This window comes from Dicentrarchus labrax, unplaced genomic scaffold, assembly GCF_905237075.1.
Source record: "Dicentrarchus labrax unplaced genomic scaffold, dlabrax2021, whole genome shotgun sequence".
Lineage (NCBI taxonomy): Eukaryota > Metazoa > Chordata > Actinopteri > Moronidae > Dicentrarchus > Dicentrarchus labrax.
The window spans coordinates 31,848,562-31,871,714 of record NW_026136720.1 but is presented as its reverse complement, the minus strand read 5'-3'; the positions used below and the strand labels follow the sequence as shown (position 1 = coordinate 31,871,714).

Genomic DNA, 23,153 nt, shown 5'->3' with positions numbered 1-23,153 from the left:
TCCTAGCCTCTCCTGCCAGATGAGAATAACTCACACCACCTGCTTGATGATCATCAGAAATGTTGTTATTTGTATGGCTGTTGTAACATGATGCTTTCAGAGCTGCCATGCGGAGCCCGCTAGTTTCACAGCTGTGGGATCTTTATGACACAAACCTTGAAATGAACTGCCACAGTAGTAGGATACAAGCCAGCTGACTGCAGTTTTAACTGCTTTTGACAGCAGATTGATTAGGCAACATCCCTGCACTGCCATGGTTGCAATTTTAGCATATACAGGGTATGACAATTTAAAAAAAACCCAGACAGACTCAAACCTTGGATGTGGCAGTTATATATGGCATGTGTCTCCACTACATTCATTTAATGTGCATATTTATAGGGGTGTAAACAGGGTTTTATTGCTTTTACAGTAAAATAAAAGGTGTTCATTAAATGACACACACACACTGGGTTTTCTTATATTTGAGCACCCAGTTGACTGGTGACATAGCAGCATTCCCTCTACAAGGAAAATATGTGGCTAATTTGGTCAATATTGAGATTTTTAACACAGTTACTGATTGACTTTGGAAACATCATTCACTAAACTTTCAAAAAAAGTGTCCTTTTAACAGTGGATTTCAGTTCAACTGAAAAACAAATTGTCTTGGCTCAAGATGAACTAAACATGCGAGTGAGTAACCTGAAAGTGAGTTTGGGCTTTTAGGGAGGGGTTTGCTGGATTTATAACACAAGACAAAATAAGAGCATCATTGTGAAACGGATGCAGCATAATAATTTTTTTTATCTCAATTATCATGCTGAGATAAAAACTGTTTCCATAATCGTTGAAAGTCAAAATTGTAATAAAATGTAATTAATTCTCCTGCCCTAAATGTGGCGGTACATAGGAAGGCCTCCTGCTGTGTCATGTCTTACTGGTAAGTGTCCGACCCCTAATCCCTCTCTGCTGACCCCCTGAGCCACCACTGCTGTGATTGGACCATTCAATTTGAGCCCGCTTCAGCACATTTGTGGTCAAACAGTCTTTTAGTCTACTCATCTAGACTAGTTCTAAGTAATAAGTAAGTAATAAGTAATTCTATATGGTCAAATCCTATAGCACTCTTGTGCAACCTGTATCATAATTTAGATGCAACAGTACCCCTGAACACTAATTACTGAAGACATACTTTGTAATTACTTACTTACATACTTGAATGGAATTATTGTTATGATTTTTGATATATGAGATGCAGTAATGGAATGTAACAAAGCACATTTACTCAAATCTTGTACTTCCTAGTACTGCAACTAACGTTTATTTTAATTGTCGATTGATTATTATCGATAAGTTGTTTGGTGCAGAAAATGGTAGAAAATTAGATTTAAATTAAATCAATTTAATTGAGAAAACAATCAGGAGACAAAATCATAACGAAAAATATAAAATAAGTTGCAGTCTAATACAAAATAGTTTGAAATGAGCTCCACCTCAACCAACTACAACAATAGAATGCTGCTTAGACATTAATCCATCAGTAATGATAATCTGATGATATAATAGTGTGACAGCCAAAGGGGCAATTTTTCTGATTAAAGACTACTTTCATTTCTATACCTTGAATACTTTTTCCCGATTATACTTGCATACTTTCACTTGCTGTATTGCAACCAAATGATTACCCCTCACCACATCCTCCCCTTCCAAGCATGTATAATGGCTGTGAAACCTGAAAAAAAAGGCCTTATAGAGACAGTTTTTGGTTTGTCAGTTCTGGCCTAGAAACAAGGCAGTTCAACATGACAGACTCTGTGGAACCGCTCCGTCTGTAGATGTACAGTAATGAAAACATACCTATAAATATTATATTCTATTGCTGCCAATAGATCCTCCTAAATGTTACACACTGTACTTATAGTTAAGGATCTTCCTCCACTATTGATAAGATGACTTTTCAAGCTTCGGTCTCTGTTTTAGTCTCGGAGCACTTCACAAGTTATTGTTAATCTGAGCTTTTCTGGTACATTTGTGCTGAGCACAGACCATACAGCATACATGTGTGGTTGAATAGGTGCAAGCAGATGGTTTCCATCTACACGACTGAGTTCAATGGCAGTGATAGTACTGCCATTAAATAGTGCCAACTTTTCACCTTCAGGGAGGCCACCTGATCAACAGCTTCATAGAGGAAGACTGCAATTGCCCTGAGAAATATAACCATGGTCATTTCCAGTTCCGTTTGGCTTCTCTGAATTCATTTCCTTACCTCTTCCTGAGCTGAGTGTCACTAACATCCTGACTGGTCATAATCCTGAGCGTAAGCAAAAACTCCTGTATCGTCAGATGAATGAAGCAGTAGGAGTTGACAGGTGTCCCGTCCTCACGTCTGATCTCCATCTGACAGGAAGATATGGACAAACGTGGTATTTATTATGTCACTAATGTAACAGTTAATGATTCCACTTGCCATCACTTGGCATAGAATGTGCTTATTTTACTGTATCGGTTGTCTAAATACTGTTTATAATTAATTCCAATGAGTATTCACTGGGACTGTGTGTAACATGAAAAGTAACATTCAGCTTTGTGATCAGGCTGAAGAGGTCTTGAGTAAACTGCAAGGTAAGGCTTGTGATGTAGTGAAGATTGGGCTACGTAGCAAACCCACTGTGGACCTACAGTTAGGTCCTCAGCCAATCTCTGACATTTTGAAACAGCATTTCAGTGACTCTGTGACTTCTTTTATGCCTTTGGCTGACTTTTATGACACGAAACCATCCTCCACTGAGACTGCCGTTGACTACTGGATCCGGCTCAACAAAGCCGTTGACACTGCTGTTGAAGGACTTGACAGGGTTATCAAGGCAAAACCCTTGATAACCCTTCCAGAGAGGTAACGGTAATGTTCATCACTCATTGCCCTGACCCTGAACTGTTGCTAGTCTTCAGCTGCAGACCACTTGAGGAGTGGACAACCAATGATGTTCAAGTACGGCTGGATGAACACCACCGTAAAAAGCGTCTGCAGCAACGTCAATCTGCAAATTCGGTGAAACGCTTGCATCCCACCCAGGCTGTGGAGATGGTGCACAGCCATGTTCAGACTGCAGTGAGCCCTCCTGCTCCACAACCAGCTACAGCCTGTAAAACCTTGTCGAGCGAAGGTCAGTCTCTCGAACATGTTATCACTCTTCTGGAGCGCTTGCTGCAGAGGGAGTCTTTTCAACATTCCAGACCTCCTAGACCCAGAAGTGACAGTCATGCCAAGGTTCAAGGCCCGTGTGTCATCTGTGAAAGTGACGATCATGACACTGTGTCCCACTGTCGGACAGAGCGTCTCTGCTTCCACTGTCATGCTGCTGGACATCAGGCAGTAACCTGTACTAACGCACCTGCTTATGATGCACCTGCTGCTCGAGCTGATGCTCCCACACAGCAGGGAAACTAGATGGCCCACACGAGGGGGGACTAGTGAAGGGCCGGTTGACATGTCCCCACATGATGATGTTGATATGGAGTCTGTTTACTCTCAGTTCTGTGTTTCAGTAGAAGGTGATGCTACAGTGATATTTAAGAACACACAGAGACTTTCTGCGAAAGATGACCTTTTCTACAATAGTGTGTCTATTCAAAGTGCTGTGACTCTGCATGCCATGTTGGATAGTGGCTCGATGGCCTGCTCTCTAAGTTCACGTGTGCTTCCTCTGCTTGAGACGTCTAATATTGTTTCTTCTGACTCTATCTCGCCCACTTCAGTTGTTCTGATTGGATGTGGAGGTTTGAGAACAAGTCCCGTCGGCATCTGTGAACCTCAGATGAAAGTGCTGGATTATAACATCTCAGTGCCCACACTGATTGTGGATGGTCAAAGTGATGACTTGATTCTTGGAAGCAATGTCATAAAACACCTCATTTGTGTTCTGAAGACTTCTGATGATTTCTGGGATAAAGTGTCCCTTTTGGATAAGCCAGCTGTTGATGATGAGAACCTGCTGCAACTGTTGGCTTCTGTGGAAAAGTGGAGAGGCAGTGAAATGCCGACAAGGTGGGCACCGTGAAACTGAAACATGCTGTGACTTTACAGCCCATGAAGGAACATCTGGTTTGGGGTCGTTTGCCAATTCATAAATGCCTGTCAGCTGGCAGCACAGTCATTGTGGAGCCAAGTGATTCCCGCACAGTGCCCAGGACAGTTATGGTGGGACGGATTGTGACTCCATTATGAGGTGACGGATTGGTTCCAGTGAGAGTCATTAACCCTTCCAATAAGCCAGTAACTCTCAGATGCAACTGCAAGCTCGCTGACGTGTCCCCCTTGAGGACTTTGACAACGACTACTTGTATGGAAATGTCAAAACAGATGTGAAATGCAATGTGACCAGGGCTGTTAACAAGACGGACACTGGAAGTGAAAAGAGCTTGACTGTTGACTCTGACTATGCTCCACCTAAACCTAGTGGTTCAGTGCTACGTGACCTTGGACTACAGGACATTGACGTTGACTCAGGTGAACTGTCTCCCTTCTGGAAGTCAAAGCTGGTTGAACTTGTAGCCAAGTATGAATCAGTCTTTTCTCGTCACAGTTTGGACTGTGGGAAAGCCAAAGACTTTGTTCACCAAATCAGGCTGAGTGACAGCAGACCCTTCAGACTGCCTTGTCGTCATCTGTCTCCTTCACATTATGAGAAGCTGAGGATGGCTTTAAATTAAATGGAGGAACGGGACATCATAAGAAAGTCAACAAGTGAGTACGCTTCGCCCCTTGTTTTGGTTTGGAAGAAGAATGGTGATCTGCGGCTTTGCACAGATTTTCGTTGGCTCAATGCGAGGACCATCAAGGATGCACATCCCCTGCCTCACCAGGCTGATGCTTTGGCTGCTCTTGGAGGGAATGCTTTTTTCTCGACCATGGATCTGACCTCTGGATACTACAATGTGGAAGTCCACGGGGAGGACAAGAAGTTCACCGCATTCACCTCTCCCTTTTGGTTGTACGAGTATAATAGGCTTCCACAGGGACTCTGTAACAGCTGATGACCAAAACTTCTTAAGCCTCCTGTGTTACCTCGATGATATTCTTGTCTTTGCCCCCACAGAACAGCTTGCACTACAAAGACTTGAAATGGTGTTTGAGAAGTTACAGGCACACAACTTGAAGCTGGCGCCCAAAAAGTGCTGCTTCATGAGGTCGTCAGTTAAGTTCCTCGGGCAAATTGTGACCAAAGATGGCATCTCCACTGACCCAGAGAAGGTCAAAGCCATTACTGATCTGACTGAGAAGGATTTGATGGATGAGAACAGTAACAGCCCCTCTCCCACCAAGGTATGGTCATTTCTAGGTATGTTTGGATTCTACCAACAGTTCTTTGAGGATTACTCCAGCATCAGCAAGCCTCTCTTTGCCCTGACATCAGGCATGAGAAAGCCACGACATGCCAAAGGTAAAAAGAGCGCACCTGTGAGCAGGAAGTTGACTTCTGATGATTGGACACCGGAGTGCAGTGGAGCTTTCAGGACGCTGAAGCAGGCTTTGTTGGACAATGTCACTCTGGCTCATCCGGACTTCAGTAAGTCTTTTCTACTGTCTGTTGACACCTCCTCCAACAGCCATGGTGCTGTTTTATCGCAACTGGCGGACAGTGACGATGTTGCTCGACCAATAGCTTTTGCCAGCAAATCTTGGAACTACGCTCAGTCACGTTATCCAGCACACAGGCTTGAGTTTCTGGCACTGAAGTGGGCTGTTAGTGATAAATTCAGTCACTGGTTGAGAGGTCATCCGTTCACCGTGTGGACTGACAACAACCCTTTGACCTACATTCTCACTAAGCCGAAGCTTGATGCCTGTGAACAAAGATGGGTTGCAAAGCTTGCTCCATATGACTTTGAAATCAAGTACATTCGCGGCCCTAAGAATGTGGTTGCAGACGCACTAAGCTGTGAGCCCTTTGTGCAGCCAAGTTTGCTACATCGCCTCACCAAAGTCTCTTACGGTGCACTTCTGGAAGAAGCTAACATTCTGGACTCTGTGTGCAGGATGCTTTTCGTTGGTCCTGTGAACCTCCAGCCATGCTACACACACTATGTCACTCGACTGTGGCCAGCAGAGCTGTTGTTTCTGCTGTTTTGAAACAGTCTTTGGACCAAGACAAGCTGCAAAAGCTAAACACAGATGGCCTCAACTGCTGAGATCTCTCACCTTCTCCTACAACGCTACAGTGCATGAGACCACTGGTTTTGCCCCATTTCAACTGATGTTTGGCAGAACTCCCAGGTAAAATGTAACTTCTGATCTCCGTGGTGTAGCTTGCTTAACAGTTAGCTCAATTATTTGTTTCTATGTTTTAGCAATGTTGGAGCTTATTACTAGAAGAGTGGCTGTGAGAGACCGTATGTGCTTCTGTTGTTATCAGATTAAACGGCGTGCTGGTGCCAAAAGTAAAAGTGTTTGCCTGATTCATCACACAATGTAAGAGAGAGAGTACACAACCGCTACACTAACAACAGTCTTCAGCTATGTTAATGTTGGCACAGAGAGTGATGTCAGGGTAAAGTTGGTACAGTATGTGTAAAGGTTTATCATTTTGTGAGCACGAGAGTGTTAAGATATGTTTGCAGCAGTATTACATAGTTTTTTAGGTGTGAGGATGTGCAATCAGAGAGGTGAACATATTAAACCAAAGAACCAAAGACCATGAATGTCAATGCTGCCATAGGTCATATTTGCATCTGAATTTTGAAACATGAATTACAACAATAAATCCTTGTTTTAATATCGAAGTGAAGGAGGGAATAGGGGTGGGCATCGTCGCAATTTGCACATCGTCAAAACAACAATGACGATATTATCGCAAACGATATACATCGCCCACCTCTAGGAGGGAGTCATTTATAGAAAGGAGCAAAGGTTCATTTGAAGGAGCCCGGCCATATAATAAAGAGTGCAGCATCTGACTAATCTCCATCTGACAATCTATGAATACTCATCAACAATCAGACAACACAATTTCTTCCACTCTTATACTGCTGTTCTTAATGTCATCTAAGGCCAGAGATAAAGCTCGTAGTGTGCTGTGTCCATTTGCACTGTTGGTTGTGCACATCCCTGTGACACATCTGCCTGGTTAAACAGCAAGTATATCTCCAGCTTAACAGGTATCGGCCTCTCCATTTTCTTATTGTGGGTTAAAACCAAATATATAGAAGCAACCACAGTGAGGTGCTCAGATGACGAGCTGCCACCAACAGAACTCATGGCATTACAATTAACGTCACCTTTTACTGCTCTGCTCTTGTTATATAGTAACCACTTGCTCCACGTCCATTGAGGAACTGATTATAGTTGTTAATGCTACAGAATAGTGCAGATATTACAGCTATAGGCATTTTTGGCAGAGGAGGGTCAATGTAACAATGCAATCCAAAGGGCTCTTGTGGAGATGTAGTAATTAAAGGCAAACAAGAGGTCAAAATTCTTAGTTTGGCACACTGAGCAAACCAAGTTATGGCTCAAAGAAAGCGTGCCAAAAGTTGCCCACAGACATGTAGAGCTCATTCACACATACTGGACAACCATGTCTGACCTGTGAGAGGGGTCCCATCCTAATTGAAAACTTCAAAACATCCTGAAGAATGTCTTCTTCCATGAAGAGGATCTTGCTTTCCTCTAAGCCTTTCCAGGCCAGCTGACTCAGCTCACACAGCTCAGATCGATACTGACTCAGCATGTACACAGTACTGCAGCGAGGGACAGAAAACTAATACATTCATTTGTATTTAATCAACTGGTCCTTATTGGCTATGTGAAACTATATTGAAACGCCTTACAACTCTTTCGAGAGGGTTTCACTTCTCCCTTTGAGTAAAATAGTAAACTGCATTGAACAGCTAGGAGTCCTCTGAATTCAGTACAATCAAACTGTACTGAAAGTAAAACTATATGTTATGAATGTCATGTCAGTGGTGTGAAAAGGTGTTGTGTTTGGTACTCTTCTCAGCCTTCACCTCTGTGGCGGTGTCTTGGCATGTCATTGCTTCCTCTTTTGTCAGGGTCACGGCTCAGGAATGCACCAATAACAGTGAGGTAGACCTGTGTAAGGGTGGAGGGTATTTGGGCTTGTGTAGCAAGTAGCTGGGTTCTACCATTTGTTACATCTTCACTCCCTCTTCTTCTTCCTCCTTGATGTACCGTTTGTGCATGATTCCCTCCTTTACTGTCCTCTTTTCCTCTTCCTCCTGCCACCTGTACATTTTTTTCTTCTTTTTCTCTCACTTTTTCACCTGTGTCTCTCCCTCCCAGTAAATGCTCCAGGAAGATGCAGCAGATGTTGCAGAGTGCAGGGAGGGATGACATGGCAAGGCAGTGTCGCGTGGTAAGAAGGTCCACTGTCTGCACTCCAAGAGATCCACTGGCTGAGTTACCTTTGCAGTTGAGACATAAAATAGTTTTAAAACCACAAAAATGTAAGGTAGACCCACACAGTAGTTCTCCCTAATTGTGCCTGTGTAGACTTGTGGGTGAGTTCAGACTGAGGTTGATTGATATCACTCTGGCTCTCCTGTTAGTTTTGTTGCAACTGTTATGATTCTCGTTATTGCATGAAGTTCAGTGATCTTATGTAATACCCAGCAAAGCTCAGCTCAACTTCAAGCTGAGCAGAAGTTAGCTAGAATAAATTAAAAGCTTACCAGACCTCTGTAGCCTGCTCCTCATCTCTCCTTGAGGCAGTCACCTTGAGGCAACATCAGCAGCTACTAGCATAACAAACCCGAATCTCCGACTGAACTGTTGGCAAACGGGTTGGCAGACTTTGACAAGGAAGAACAATGTGTGGAATAAAAACGATTAAACTTTCCATTGTACAGCTTTAGCCACAGCCTTATATTAAAATGTATAAATTCAGATAAGCTTTATCAAAACGTACTTAACTCCACCAGGAACCTTTAACCTTTTTTGAAAGTTTGGACAGTATTTGGACATCCAGACATCATCCCCAGCATCAACAATACAAGAGGCTCTGATGGCTTTGTGCGCTGGATAAATGCTTATGTGAAAATAAGCATCCTGCAGGTTTATCGATGTGAACCAGTCTCCTGAATAAATGGTGCCGAACAGCATATTGTGTGTGAGCATTCTTAACTTGTATTTGCGGAGGTGGGAATTGAGGGTCCGCAAATCCAAAATTGGCCGTAATGAACCTCCCTTCTTTGGGATGAGGAAATAACGGAAGTAGAAGCCCAGATTAATTTCCTCGTCCGGCACAATTCGGACTGCTCCCCGGCTTAAGAGAGAAGAAATTTCACTCTCCAAAGCCTTTGCGGCCTCCCCTATGGCCTCTGAAAACACCACACCGTTGAAACTCAGTGGCTTCGCTACAAACTGGAGTCTGTATCCCCTTGCAACGGTTGTAAACACCCAGGGATGCACTGCACATGCGCGCCATTCTTCTACCTTGACGGCAAGAGGACCTGGGGGCTTGATGCTCAACACCGGAGCAGCTGTGCCCTCTGTTTTTCTCTTTTTTGGATCACACCTGTCGCCCTTGGCTTTACACCTGGCTGCGACAGTAGTCTCTTTAATGAAAAAACATGTGAAGTGCTTTGTATGAACTGTGTTTGACTCATTCTCTCTTCCCTCTGAACCGACCCCGAAGGGCACCGAGGGGGGGGGTAAATGAACTGGGGAGCACTGGGGTAACTCGTGCTTCTCCACGCCAGTGAACGGGGGGAACGGGGCCCGTTACACAGCGCTGATCGGGGCACTGGTCCAACTCTTCTTTTCTCCGGCGGTGGTGGGCGAGTTGCTGTCTTGCGGGGAAGGCAGAGATCAAAGGCTTCCCCTTGCTTCTTCCTCAGGTTGCTAGCTTGTTGCATTGCGGTAACAGCTTTACCAAACAAGCCCTTATCCCGTGACCGAACGGAGAATCCATTATGACCTGCTTATCCTGGTCTGGCAGGCTGGAGAGATTCAGCCACAACGATCTCTCTCCCGCCACAGCCAGGCCAATGACGCAGCCACAGCCCTGTACCGCGCCTCTGGACACCAGGAGAATAAGGTCCGTGATGACACATATCTCCTCCCAAATAGTCAGACTTGGGGAGCCCTTATCTGAAAGGTGACCCATATCCTGGAACAGCTCGGCCTGGTAAGCTGTGAGTCATTTGTGTGTACATATATTTTGTTCAAAAGAACTGAAAATATTTGATACTTCTTTTATGTGTTTAATTAGTTACAATATAGAATTTGCATTCATCACAGGTTAAAACATAATTTTGTAAACTGCAATCAGTATATGAGTTTCAACAACAACAAAAAAGCATTTCTGAAATATAACGTGACACCGGCCAAGGGACATTAATGATAGATCTAGTTCATTGTTTATCAGTTGTTTGAGTTCAATATACGTATATCATTTATCATATAATTTGTTAATGTCAGATTATGCTCTGACATTAGGTCACATGGGAAGTCCTTGAACACACATTCTTCAAGGCAGACTTGAACCTTCACAAGGTCCACATGGTGCAAACAATCTCTGCCTCCATACAGATGAGGGACTGCATGCAACATGGAGGGACGTCCATGAGGTGATCGTGAGTTGTGGACTTGGTGGACTAATATTAAGTTAGATTGTATAAAAATATTGGGCACTTGTGATTACTGCATAATTTATGTACTATTCATTCTCTGCACAGAACTCAGACAATGACTTTTGTTTTACACATGGTCATTTGTGCCTCTTAAAAATATTGCTGAGCAATCCTTTATATTATAATGTATCAGTTACCTGCATTGTTTGAAGAACGCAAAACTGGATCAAGGAGTTGTCCAAGAAGCTGTCTGAGAAGTAGCCATCTCCTTTCAATAGATCTACCCAAAACTGGACAAAATCAGCCACCGTTGTTCAATCTGCTGATTTCCATTACTTGGGCCAAAGGTAGAACTCGAAAGAGTTGTAAGGCGTTTCAATTTAGTTTCACATGACCAATGAGTACCAATTGATTAAATACAAATGAATGAATTGGTTTTCTGTCCCTTGCTGCAGTACTGTGTACATGCTGAGTTAGTATTGATCTGAATAGCTCAGTGGGTAGAGCTGGCGACCCATGTACCGAGGCTGAGTCCTTGCTGCAGCGGCCTAGGGTTCGAATCCGACCTACAGCCCTTTCCTGCGTGTCGTCCCCTCCTTCTGCCTCCAGCTTTCATTATCATAAAGGCAATAAAAGCCCAAAAAAATATACTTTTTAAAAAAAAGAAGAGTGTCCAGGTATGTATGAGTAGATTATTATTGCACAGTGAGTGGCTACCACTCCTTTCCTCTTCCCCCTGAGTGAGGAGTTGTAGAGTATGATGGCATGAGGGACAAAGGAGTTCTTGAGTCTGTTGGTCCTGCACTTGGGAAGGAGCAGCCTTTCACTGAACAGGCTCCTCTGGTTGCTGATGACGGTGTGCATGGGATGGCTGGCATTGTCAGTAATGTCCAGCAGTTTGTCCAGTGTCTTCATCTCTGCCACCGTCACCAGTGAGTCCAGCTTCATGCCAACCACAGAGGTGGCCCGCCTGATCAGTTTATCCAGTCTGGAGGTGTCCTTCTTGGATATACTGTCCCCCCAGCACACCACAGTGTAGAAGAGGACGCTGGTAACCACAGACTGGTAAAACATCCACAACAGTTTGCTGCAGATCTTGAAAGACCACAATCTCCTAAGGAAGTAAAACCTGCTTTGTGTCTTCCCATACAGGTGGCTGGTGTGTGTTGTCCAGTCCAGTTTATTATCCAGCCACAGCCCGAGGTATTTGTATTATTCCACAGCCTCCACCTCAGCTCCCTCTAGCAGGACTGGTCGCGGTCTTGGTCTGGACCTCCCAAAGTCAATGACCAGCTCCTTTGTCTTAGAGGTGTTGAGCTGTAGGCGGTTAGTGTGGCACTAGAGAGCAAAGTCCCCCACCAGACTCCGATAGTCCTCCTCTCAGTCACCCCTGATACACCCAACGATGGCTGTGTTATCGATGTACTTCTGTATGTAACACACCTCCGAGTTGTAACTAAAGTCAGAGGTGTATAGGATGAAGAGAATAGGGGCCCTGGGGGGCTCCAGTACTGCTGACCACAGTGTCAGACGTGGTGTCCTTCAGCCTGACGTACTGTGGCCTGTCAGTGAGGTAATCATTGATCCACTCCACCAGATAGGGGTCCACTCCCATCCTGTTCAGTTTCTCCTGAAGCAAAGGGGGCTGGATGGTATTAAAGGCACTGGAGAAGTCCAAGAAGAGAATCCTCACTGTGCCACTTCCCTTATCCAGATGGGAGTGGACTTGGTGTAGCATGTAGAGGATGGCATCCTCCACACCAACATCTGGCTGGTATGTAAACTGCAGGCGGTCCTGGGCATGTTGTACCTGGAGTCTGAGGTGGCTGAGGAAGAGCCGCTCCAACGTCTTCATCGGGTGTGAAGTCAGTGCCACCGGTCGGAAGTCATTCAGCTCGCTGGGCCTGTTCTTCTTGGGAACCGGAACGATGCAGGATGTCTTCCAGAGGGTGGGCACTCTCCCTAGCTGCAGGCTAAGGTTGAATATCCGTTGTAGCGGTTCCCCCAGTTCTGCAGTGCAGGTCTTCAGTAGTCTCGGACACACTTTGTCCGGGCCTGCTGCTTTCCTGGGCCAGAGCTTCCTCAGCTGTCCTCTGACCTGGTCTGTGGTGATGTGAAGCGGGGGTTGTGTTGAGGTGGGGGAGGAGGAGGGGGGTGTTGTGGTGTCAGGGGGAAGGTGTGTAGAGGGAAGAAGGAGAGATGGATACAGTGGGGGTGGGTGGGACAAGGGCTGGTTGAACCTGTTGAAGAAGTAATTCAGCTCATTCGCCTCTCCATTGTCCCCCCTGTAGCTGTGGTCTTTGTGTTGTGACCTGTGATGGTCCTCACACCTTCCTAGACCTCCCTCATGTTGTTCTCCCTCAGCTTCTGCTCCACCTTTCTCCTGTAGCTGTCCTTATGGTGCTATCCATTTGTCTCGTAAATCCCCCGCCCAAGTTGCTCTGCCGTGAGAAAGTGACGTATTTGCCTGGCTTGCACCACTTATAGCGTTCCAATTGTCGTTGGGCATTACAAGTCGGAAAGAAGTGCAGCAGCTTTCTTGTTATTGCTTGTGGCTCATCTAAACAAGCTCAATGTGAAATAATAATATGTTTTTCTACAGAAACACTAACATTTCAAGTAATTCCGTTATTGCAAGTCTTATATTTCAATAATATTTTGCCATTTTCGCCTATTTTGATTTCGACAAGTGCTGTGGCGTCTTTCTCGAGCCACCAGGGGCAGTGGCAGGCTAGTGTTATTGTTAGCTACATTAGCCTATTTAGCAAACCAGCTCGAAAATAAAACTTTACAATGTATTGCACGCACAACAACACCGTGCAATGCATAAAGTGGTGACCGGACTAAAGCAGCAATGTAAACAAGTGTGTAGGAGCATTTAAAATCGACATTAAAACGACCAACGTAGTACAAATACAAAGAAAATACATCTCAATATGGGCACTGCCATCTTTGTTTTGCGGGTCGTACGTTCGTCCTTGTTTAGCTCGGTGTACCCCGAGCTGGACGGCTGAAATTACGACCAAAAGGGGGTGTGTCTCGGTGAAATGTCTCGAGATAGCTGCGAGATTTACACTTTCCAACTCGGGCTGGGGGTTTATGAGACAAATGGATAGCACCATTAGCTTCCCTCACACAGTGTTTCACCTCCTGCTGTGCTGCCTTCATGGCCTCCCTGTCCCTGCTCCTGAGGACAGCCTTCACTTCCCGCGTTACCCATGGCTTATTATTAGGGTAACAGCGGACAGTCTTGACAGGTGAGACCACGTCTGCGCAGAAGTTCAGGTACTCCGTCAGACAGTGTGTCGTCCCCTCTATGTCCTCACCATGCAGGTTGATCAGCACATCCCAGACTGTGGTGTTGTAAAGCGTCCAGTATACACGACGCACTCGAGCTGTCGCGCCACAACATGACGTCAAAATGAGAATGGCGAGAAATCGCCATGAATGTTGGAATAGAGGAGGACATATGGTGGAATATTTTGAAGAACCTCCGCGACCGATTTGGAAAGAAGAACTTTTTCTTCTTCTAGTGCGTAGAAATAGCAACGTCGGTAGCCTTTCCTCACTAGCGACACCTCTGTTCAGGAGAAGACTGCAACTAGTGCCGCGACCACCACGCGCAAGTATAGATAGTCACGGTGCTCCTGTGACGTCACGTTGTCGCGCGACAGTTGGTCTGCGTCGAGTATACCGGACGCTTAACAGTCTCTCAGGGCACTTTCCATCTCAGGGGACCACCTCCTGATGGTGCGAGTTATCTCCGGCCGTTTTTGGACCAGGGGGGTGTACAGTGGCTGTAGGTGAACCAGGTTGTGATCAGACTTCCCCAGTGGGGGCAGGGGAGTCGCTCTGTATGCATCCCTCACATTAGCATACAGGAGATCAATTGTTCTGTTGTTTCTGGTAGGACAGTCTACAACCTGGTGGAAAAGAGCGAAAGTTAAAAAAATTTGAATCACATTACCCACCTTCAAGTATGAATTTCCATTATATACAACTTTATACTTATACAACATCTCAGAGGCAAATATTGTACTTTTTACTCCTCTACATGTCTGTCAGATTTACTTTTACCCTTCTTGTCCAGTGAAAACCACGTATCTCCAAATTTGGTGCTTGTGAATGTGAATGTTCCTCTATGGGTTGAGAATATGTTCCTTCCTATTAAGTTAAATAAAATACTTAAAAACTCTCTTGTATTAGCTGGAAAATGCATTGTCACAAAATGCATTGTGCTGTTTTTCTGAGCTCATGAAAAATTGACCATTTAGAGTTACGTGGTTTTCACTGGATAGAAATGCTATGAACATATGATCTTAAACTCCCCAACAGTATATAAAGTTGATAGCTCCTTAACCTTAAACCTTCACCTTAAAGGAAAACTTTGCTGATTTTGGACCAGCTTTGTATGATTACAGTGTTGATTACGTGTTGACTGCACCCAGAGCTTTTGCAAATGTGTCATCTGGTGGACTCTTGCTGGCAAATAAGCTCTTGGTAATGATATAAAGCTGGCTGAAAGTCGGCAAGGTTTCCCTTTAACTACAACAATAAAATGCAACAGTAATGCAAAGCTGGTCCAGACCTCCCTGGGGTCCTAAAAATTGTGCTAGGAGGTCCTCCTATCTGACCCGTAAGCCATGTAAACTATTAGCCATTGCCACATAGTGGCACCTGATACCCAGTGCTCCCACTACAATCCTCCCTCCTTTTAAAACAGTTTACTCCCTCTCTCAATCCAAGAATTAGTAGAACTATACAGAAGAGAATTATATATATTATTTATTTATATATATATATATATATATGTATTATTATATATATAAATAAACAATATTTATTGAATAGAATATTTTATATTGAAGTTAATATTTTTTGTTTTTATTTATTTATTTATTTGCACAGATTAGAATTACATTAAAACGACAAAGATAACAAATAGTGTAAAGTGCAGGGAGAGGCAGAAAACCCAGATGGGCTTATTTAAAGCCTCCACCTAAAATGTCATAGTTATAAGGAACAGAAAATTAACATACAGAGAATATTATAACTACATAAAGTAATAACAAACTGATAATAGAGAAAAAGAATACATAACATCAACAACAAGTTATAATGACAACAAAATAACAATATGAAAACAAAAATATGAACATGATATAAAAGTGTGTTTGTGTGTGAATTAGAATTTTAAGACAGCTGTTAAATGGGCTTTTAGACATCTTTTGAAACATTTTATAGAGATGGAGTTTTTTGCCAGATGGGAAAAGGTATTCCATAATTTGGTACCCCTAAATTTAATAGTAAATTGACCTCTGCACGTAAAAAATCTTGGGGGATGAAGATCTAAAGATTGTCGCGTAGGATAAGAGTGAACCTGAGAATTAAATTTAAAATAAGTCTTAAAGTGCTCTGGAAAGTTTTCATGATCTGAATATACCTTATAAATAAAAACACATATTTGAGAGATATTGATGTCATGAACAGTAAGTATCTGAAGTTTCTGAAAAAGAGGTACAGATGAGACATGTGACTCAGATCGGGTTGCCATCCTAACAAAACGTTTCTGAAGAACCAAAATTCTATTGAGTGAAGTAGGAAAGGTGCTTGCCCAAACTATTACAATATGAAAGATATGGATAAATTAAACTGTAATAAAGTGTAAGAAGACAGTTTGTGGTAACAAGATTACTAATCCTCCTAATTATACCGATAGATTTATTATTTTTTTTACTAACCCAGTGTATTTGTGCTTTCCAATTCAAACTCTCATCAACAAAGATTCCCAAGAATCTTGTTGTTGAGACTTGAGGCAACTCAACAGACTGAATTTTAACTTTACAAAAATCCTTAGAGTATGATTTTTTGCCACAAAATATTATATAGTTAGATTTTTTTTATATTCAGAAATAACTTATTTAAACGGAACCATGTAGCATATCTAGTTAAACCAACATTCAAATTTTTAATTAGAAAATTGAAATTTGAGTGAGAATAAACTAGAGTTGTATTATCTGCAAACATTATTGGAGAAAGAATATTTGAGACATTTGATAAATCATTAATATAAATAATAAATAATAATGGTCCAAGAATGGATCCCTGGGGGACCCCACAAAGTAATGTAGCTTTGTTGGAATAGCATCCATTAATACAAACAAACTGTCTTCTATTTCAGACATAGTTTTTTAACCATTCAAACGTAACATCATGAAAACCATATTTATGCAGTTTTTTCCAGTAAAATATGATGGTTAACTGTATCAAAAGCTTTTGTAAATTCGATGAATATACTACAAATATATTCATTATTTTCTAATGCAGAGGTAACTTTGTCAATCAAATGAAGCAATGGCATATAAGTGGAGTGATTTTTCCGAAAACCATACTGATGTTTGTAAAGAATTGAATTAGAATCTACATGAGAAAGGATCCTTTTGTATATGATTTTTTCTAATATTTTTGAAAAACATGGCAAAATAGATATGGGTCTATAATTATTAAAACAACATGGATCATCCAGTTTAAATAGAGGAATAACTTTGGCAACTTTTAAATCCTCTGGTACAACGCCTGTTGCCATAGACAGAGAAATAATGTAACTTAGTGGCTGCAAAATTGACTGCTTGACCTGTTAAACTAGGGATGCATAAATGTCATCATGGCCAGCTGAAGATGTTTTTAGTTCATTCATAATGTCACTTATTTCTGGGACATCAGGAGGCTTAATAAACATTCAGCTTTTCCCCTTACCCCACAACAGTCTAAAGAGTATGTGGGCAGAGACTAAAGCAATCGATCCCAGAGTGCAATCGATCACAGATTAAAATTAAACACTCTTAATAAACATTCAGCTTTTTCCTTTACCCCACAACAGTCTAAAGAGTATCAATTCCCAACTTGTCATAAGCCTACAGGCTCTGGCTGCACAAAATACCAGGTCCATTCAAACTGGTTAACCCCGATTTCCTTTTATACACTTCAAAATATAAAATACTATCTATATATATATATATATATATATATATATATATATATATATATATATACATACTGTATATGGCTTGACTGAATACTTGATGGTTATTGTTTACTGAGAGATGTGGATCCATATTACAGGATAATCAACATTTTAAATTCAATATTTAATCAACAGTAGTGTTGTTTTTGATGGCCTGTTTTAATTTTAGTTTTAGTCTAGTCTTTGTGTCAAACTGTCATTTTAGTTTTTATTAGTTTTAGTCACGTTTATACTCTTTCTAGTCTAGTCAAGTTTCAGTCCACTAAAAGTCTGAGCATTTTAGTCTTATTTTAGTCAGAATTATCCATTTTTATTTTCGTCTAGTTTTAGTCAATGAAAATTGTATTTTAGTCTCTTTTTAGTAATGCAATTCTATTTAACCCAGTTATAGTATAGTACAAGTACCTAGTATAGTACAGACAAAACCAAAATTTTCTTTAAGTCACCCATTTCACAAGTCAAACAAGGTTATGTTATTATTATATTATTGTTACCTTATAGACTCAAGAATACATTCAATTCCAGACACGGAAGACGCTCTGATTTGAATTTACAACATATTTATTTTACCTACCAAACATGTAAGAAGTACACACACATACATTTAAATAAAATAAATAAATAAATAAAACAGCTTCAAATGACAATGCCAGAAAAAGTTGACAATACATTCAAGTTTAACTTAAAGAGAAACAAGGTGCTTGAATGCTCGAGCTACAATAACATAATAAATAAGCGCAGACTAAATAATGCCGCGAGTGGCGATTGAGCAAGTGACGTCGCCTGCGTCTGCGCAGTGCACTGATGCAGCCCCGAGACTCAGGAAACAGAAATATTGCAAAATAATAATAATAGCGAGACGAAATAACGTTATAACATTTCGTCTCGTCTCGTTTTGGTCAACGGAAATGAAGAGATATTTTAGCAGAGTTTTTATTTTGCAAACCACATTTAGTCCCATTTTTGTTCGTCAACCATATTGCATTATATATTTGATTATAGTTTTCGTCACATGACCACCATTTACGTTGCGTCTCGTCTCGTTTCCGTCACGTGATAAAGGTTCGTTGACGAAGATATTAAGTCATAATTTTCGTTGACGAAAGCAACACTAATCAATAGTCAATGTCAGTCCATTGCTTTACATCTTACATTACAGAGCTGTAACTAAACCTTGCCATCACGCCCATATACTGTCTGAACCGGTGCCCAGAGACTTTACTGCTGCTAGATAGTGCGAGTTTCGTTCCGTGCACGCACATACAAACACTTATTCACGCGTGAATCTCATTCACTCTCATGGTGTTTTTTTCCTCTTTTTCTGATAGATAGTTCCGTTTATCCACTGACCACTACTCACTGAAGTTGTAAACATTGACACAAGAGAGAGTCTGGGCCCTTGCGTAATTTTCAAATACTTGTTCCACCACTGGATACAATGTACTGACAGAGAATAATGCAGTGCTGAGTATAATAACTGCTAGTTATTGACCTCTTGTTTTATTTGTCTGTGTGGTCAAAGTTCAAGCATTCACAGTGTAAGTAACTGGCAGATGATTTGTTTTATGTGACTTCCTACTACTTCCCGTTTTGTCACTGGAGCAAGGTTGACCACAACTGACATTTATGCGTGTTATAATTAGATATTCAGCACTATCATTTATCACTGCTAGTGAGAGTGGATACCCTGGCTGTAATTCAGATTGAATTATTTGTAATACTACTACTGCGAGTGAATTAATTCAAAACAAATGTTTATATAGTTCTGTGTGTATATGTGTGTGTGTGTGTGTGTGTGTGTGTGTGTCCACCCTAGTCTGTCTGGAGGCCAATGGGATGTGGAAGCTCTGAGGACACTGACTCAGTTCTTGCCAAAGTTCAGTGTCACCAAAAAGATCATGTAAGACTGGATTTATACCAAACTACCCATCACAAAGCACACAAGATAAGAGTGACATAAAGCTATATCTATTCTGCATATGGCACATTTTTACTAATATACTACTAAATACTAATATGCCAGTTATGCTATACTAACAAAAACAGTGTATGACATTCATAAGAACTGAACAGCAGCAGATTGTTGACGTTCAGATGTTGCTTCTCAGTGTGAACGACAGCTGCTCTTCAGTGGAGGGCTTGGTGATTTTGACTGCTCTCCTGTCTGAATGTCCGACTGTGATGGAGCTTCATATCAGGTACAAACATATACGTACCATAAATGCACACACCTCTTAAACATACTGCACTAACAAATTTGCTCACATCAGACAGGACCATCATACCATTCCTCTCCTACAAACAATCAGCAACATATTTAAATTTTATTTAGCCTGCAATTGTTTAGTTTGTTTAGTAATAATAAGCCACATATATAGGTAACTTAAAAACTCCCAGACATGTTTTACAACAGTTTAGAACAATAACATGTGTGCTTTCCTCAAAAAAGTATAAATAACCCTTAACCCTAACCCTAATTAATAACCCTATTAATATGCACATGTTGTTCATTTCTCAAGTTTTCTTGCTGGACACAAGATGTCTTCTTTGTCCATTCTCACTGTATGTGCACTGGCTTGTATATCTTGTATAAGTTTCATGGTGGACCAGGGTTGACTTCCAAACTGTATCTGTATTTTCTTCATGTTTCAGACTACAGAGTCCTATTCAGGTCTCTATAGTGTTCTCTGGAGGGAGAGAAAAACCTGCAGATAAAAGATCTAAAATGCTCTGGTATGTATTAAGTACAAACAATAAACAAGATTTTTTGGACAGAGGGAAACTTTATTTTATACATTTATGTTACTAAATATTGGTATTACTGGTGGTAATTATGATGCTGTTGCCTCTGTTAGTCTCAGCTGCTGTGGTCTGCAGCCTGCTGATCTGGAGAAAGTGTGGAGGAGTTTCGGAACCTCGTCTGATCTCAGTTTGCTGGAGTTAGATACACACAAACATAATCAAAAACCAAACATTTTATAACATGTAACAGCAAGTCATTAACACACTCTTTACTAAGATAGACTGTATAGTACATACTGCTGTGTAAAAAAATCTAAAAATACTATTCTCTCCTGACCTCTCATGTTACGTGTTGGTCAGCAGTAGCAACCCATTTCAGTCCAGTAGCTGAAATCAACTATCCAATCCAATCTAACTTTATTTGTTAAGCACTTTAAAAACAACCAAAGTTGACCAAAGTGCTGTACAGGAGAATAAATAAGACATCATAAATGTAAACAGTGATGGTGATGAAGTCTGACGGCGACAAGCTCGATGTCCGGGCTGCAGACACGCTCTTTCACACAGACGTGCCCGGCGTTACACCACCTGTTGCTTATGAGCACAGACAGTCCCCCTATGTTGAATTCAGCTTTGGAAAAACAAACTTATTCATCTCTAGTTTATAGTTACTCTTATTGGTAATGTCTTGAGGTAAATGCTGCATCACCCTAGCAACTGTACCTCTTTAGCAGTCATCATGTCTCTGCAGTGGCCATACATTGCAATTTAATGTTATTTTTATGTATTAATATTTTTTACGCAAACCTAGTTTATTTTATCATTTCTACCTATTTTGAACTCTTGTTTTTGTCTCTGACATTATTTGAACCCCACATTCTTGTCCATCAGTTTGTCCAGTAACTGTTTAGGCAACAAAGGTCTGAGGAAACTGTTGGAGGTCCTGCCTCAGCTTAGTATCATCCAGGAGATCAAGTAAGACTTGCCCACAGAGTGATAACAACATAACTAATAATGATACACTCAAAACAATTTTAAAACATCTGAAACTTTACTGGTGATAACAAACCCCCAAAATAGGGAGTGCATTTATTAAGAATGAGTGACTCTGCTGGTAGGATTTTGTGTGTTTTGAGTGTTTCAAATGAAAGATGGCGGTAGACTGGGCTGGTCTAATCTAGCTGGCAAACACTGGGCATTTGTTTTCTCACCAAACCGGTTCCAGGCAAAACGTGCCAGTGCTGGCAATTACTACCCTGGGGTATTATTCAGAATAAATATGTTATTTAGAGCTAAATGATGTCCCTCACCCTGGCTCATTGTTTTGTGTGTGTGTGTGTTGAAATGTGAAATGGGAAACATAATGAAGTGTTAATGATACCATGGTATGTTATTTAAATAAAAAACACCAACTGGGTGTCACTGCTAAAGCTTTTGATGGAAATTGCTTTTTTTTTTCTAACTGTGCTCCGTCTACTAGAAACCGATTCCTCTTTTTCCACAGTGTCAGCCACAGCATCACGTCCACAGCTGAAGCACTGATGTTGCTCAGTTGTTTGACTGTCAGTAAGCGAGCCACATCAGTGGAGCTCAGGTACTTTCCTCTGTTGCATGCAGCGTGCCACAATTGAAGTTCTAGCTTTTTTTCTGAATCCAGGCAGTTTGTTCTGTAGTGGCTACAGTTAGTAGTAGTCGTCATAATAAATATGTCACTGCAATAAGTATATATGTTTTTGTTAAATACTGTTTTGAATTCTTCTTCAGGCCTCAGACTGAAGCCTTCCTCCATTTTGAGAGTGTGAAAGCAGAACACGCCAGCTGTCTACTGGTATGTCTAAAAAAACCTGGGTAGGTGTTGAGTCTGACTGCCAGTGTATGTGGTTCAGTTTGAATATGATCATAAAACTGTGCTGTGTGCTTTCTACCACAACTGAAGACCGAAGCAAATGTAGAATTTCTTAAACATTGAATAGGCGAGAACATCCTCACTCTGCTTTTATTTTAGTGTGTAACAGAAAAATACACCAACTGCTAAGTGTACTATTTCATCAGTCACCAAAGAAATGTATTTTATCGACATAAGTAGTAGTTAATCATGACTCAGAGAAGTTGAGAAATTGTCAGAAGAAAAAGTGGAAGTAGGTGATTATCTTATCATGAAGTGTTAGTTGTGCTAATTACTTGTGTGTGTTCTTTTAATCACAACAAATACTAGTACTTTTTCATCCAAAATAATAGTATCACACATCACAGCTGGCTGCGACTTTCTAACTTAATGCCCTGATTTAGTGTCTGTCTGTCTGTCTGTCTGTCTGTCTGTCTGTCTGTCTGTTTGTCTGTCTGTCTGTCACAGGTTAACTCATTTTGACTTGAACGGTGAAAGCTTGGAGAGATTGCTCGAGATCCTACAGCAGGGTCCTCTCCTGTCTGACCTGGAGTATGTGTCACACACACACACACACACACACACACACACACACACACACACACACACACACACACCACAGTCTTTCACCCATATACTGTACATACATACTAGCACTGATTTACTTGATGCTGAGTCATCTTTTCTTTTGGCTGCAGTTTATCAAGTAACCGCCTGGCAGTTGAAGGAGTGAAGCGTTTCTTGGATTCTCTACCGAACCTTAAAATCACCAACTACGTCATGTGAGATATATGTTATGAAACACTGATCACATTTTTTGTTTTATATTCATCTTTTAGCAGCTGTATAGAACAACACAACACACAGTAAATATAAAAAATAAAAAATAAAGCTTTTTCACAGCAGACTTTTTGACTTTAAAAAGCA

The 23,153-nt window shown here is 41.5% G+C and overlaps 2 protein-coding genes across 2 annotated transcripts in view; both read left to right on the top strand.

The window, feature by feature from the left end:
• cpne2 (copine II) overlaps positions 1-23,153 on the top strand; it is a 247,181-nt gene that overhangs the window by 61,903 nt on the left and 162,125 nt on the right. The window lies entirely within an intron of this gene.
• LOC127353460 (protein NLRC5-like) overlaps positions 1-23,153 on the top strand; it is a 180,870-nt gene that overhangs the window by 155,273 nt on the left and 2,444 nt on the right. The window contains exons 2-10 of the mRNA XM_051382725.1: positions 19,416-19,499; positions 19,708-19,797; positions 20,252-20,332; positions 20,455-20,538; positions 21,233-21,316; positions 21,846-21,935; positions 22,106-22,169; positions 22,695-22,778; positions 22,925-23,008. Of these exons, the coding sequence (XP_051238685.1) occupies positions 19,416-19,499; positions 19,708-19,797; positions 20,252-20,332; positions 20,455-20,538; positions 21,233-21,316; positions 21,846-21,935; positions 22,106-22,169; positions 22,695-22,709 (592 nt within the window). The 3' untranslated portion in view covers positions 22,710-22,778; positions 22,925-23,008. The remainder of the gene's footprint in view (positions 1-19,415; positions 19,500-19,707; positions 19,798-20,251; positions 20,333-20,454; positions 20,539-21,232; positions 21,317-21,845; positions 21,936-22,105; positions 22,170-22,694; positions 22,779-22,924; positions 23,009-23,153) is intronic.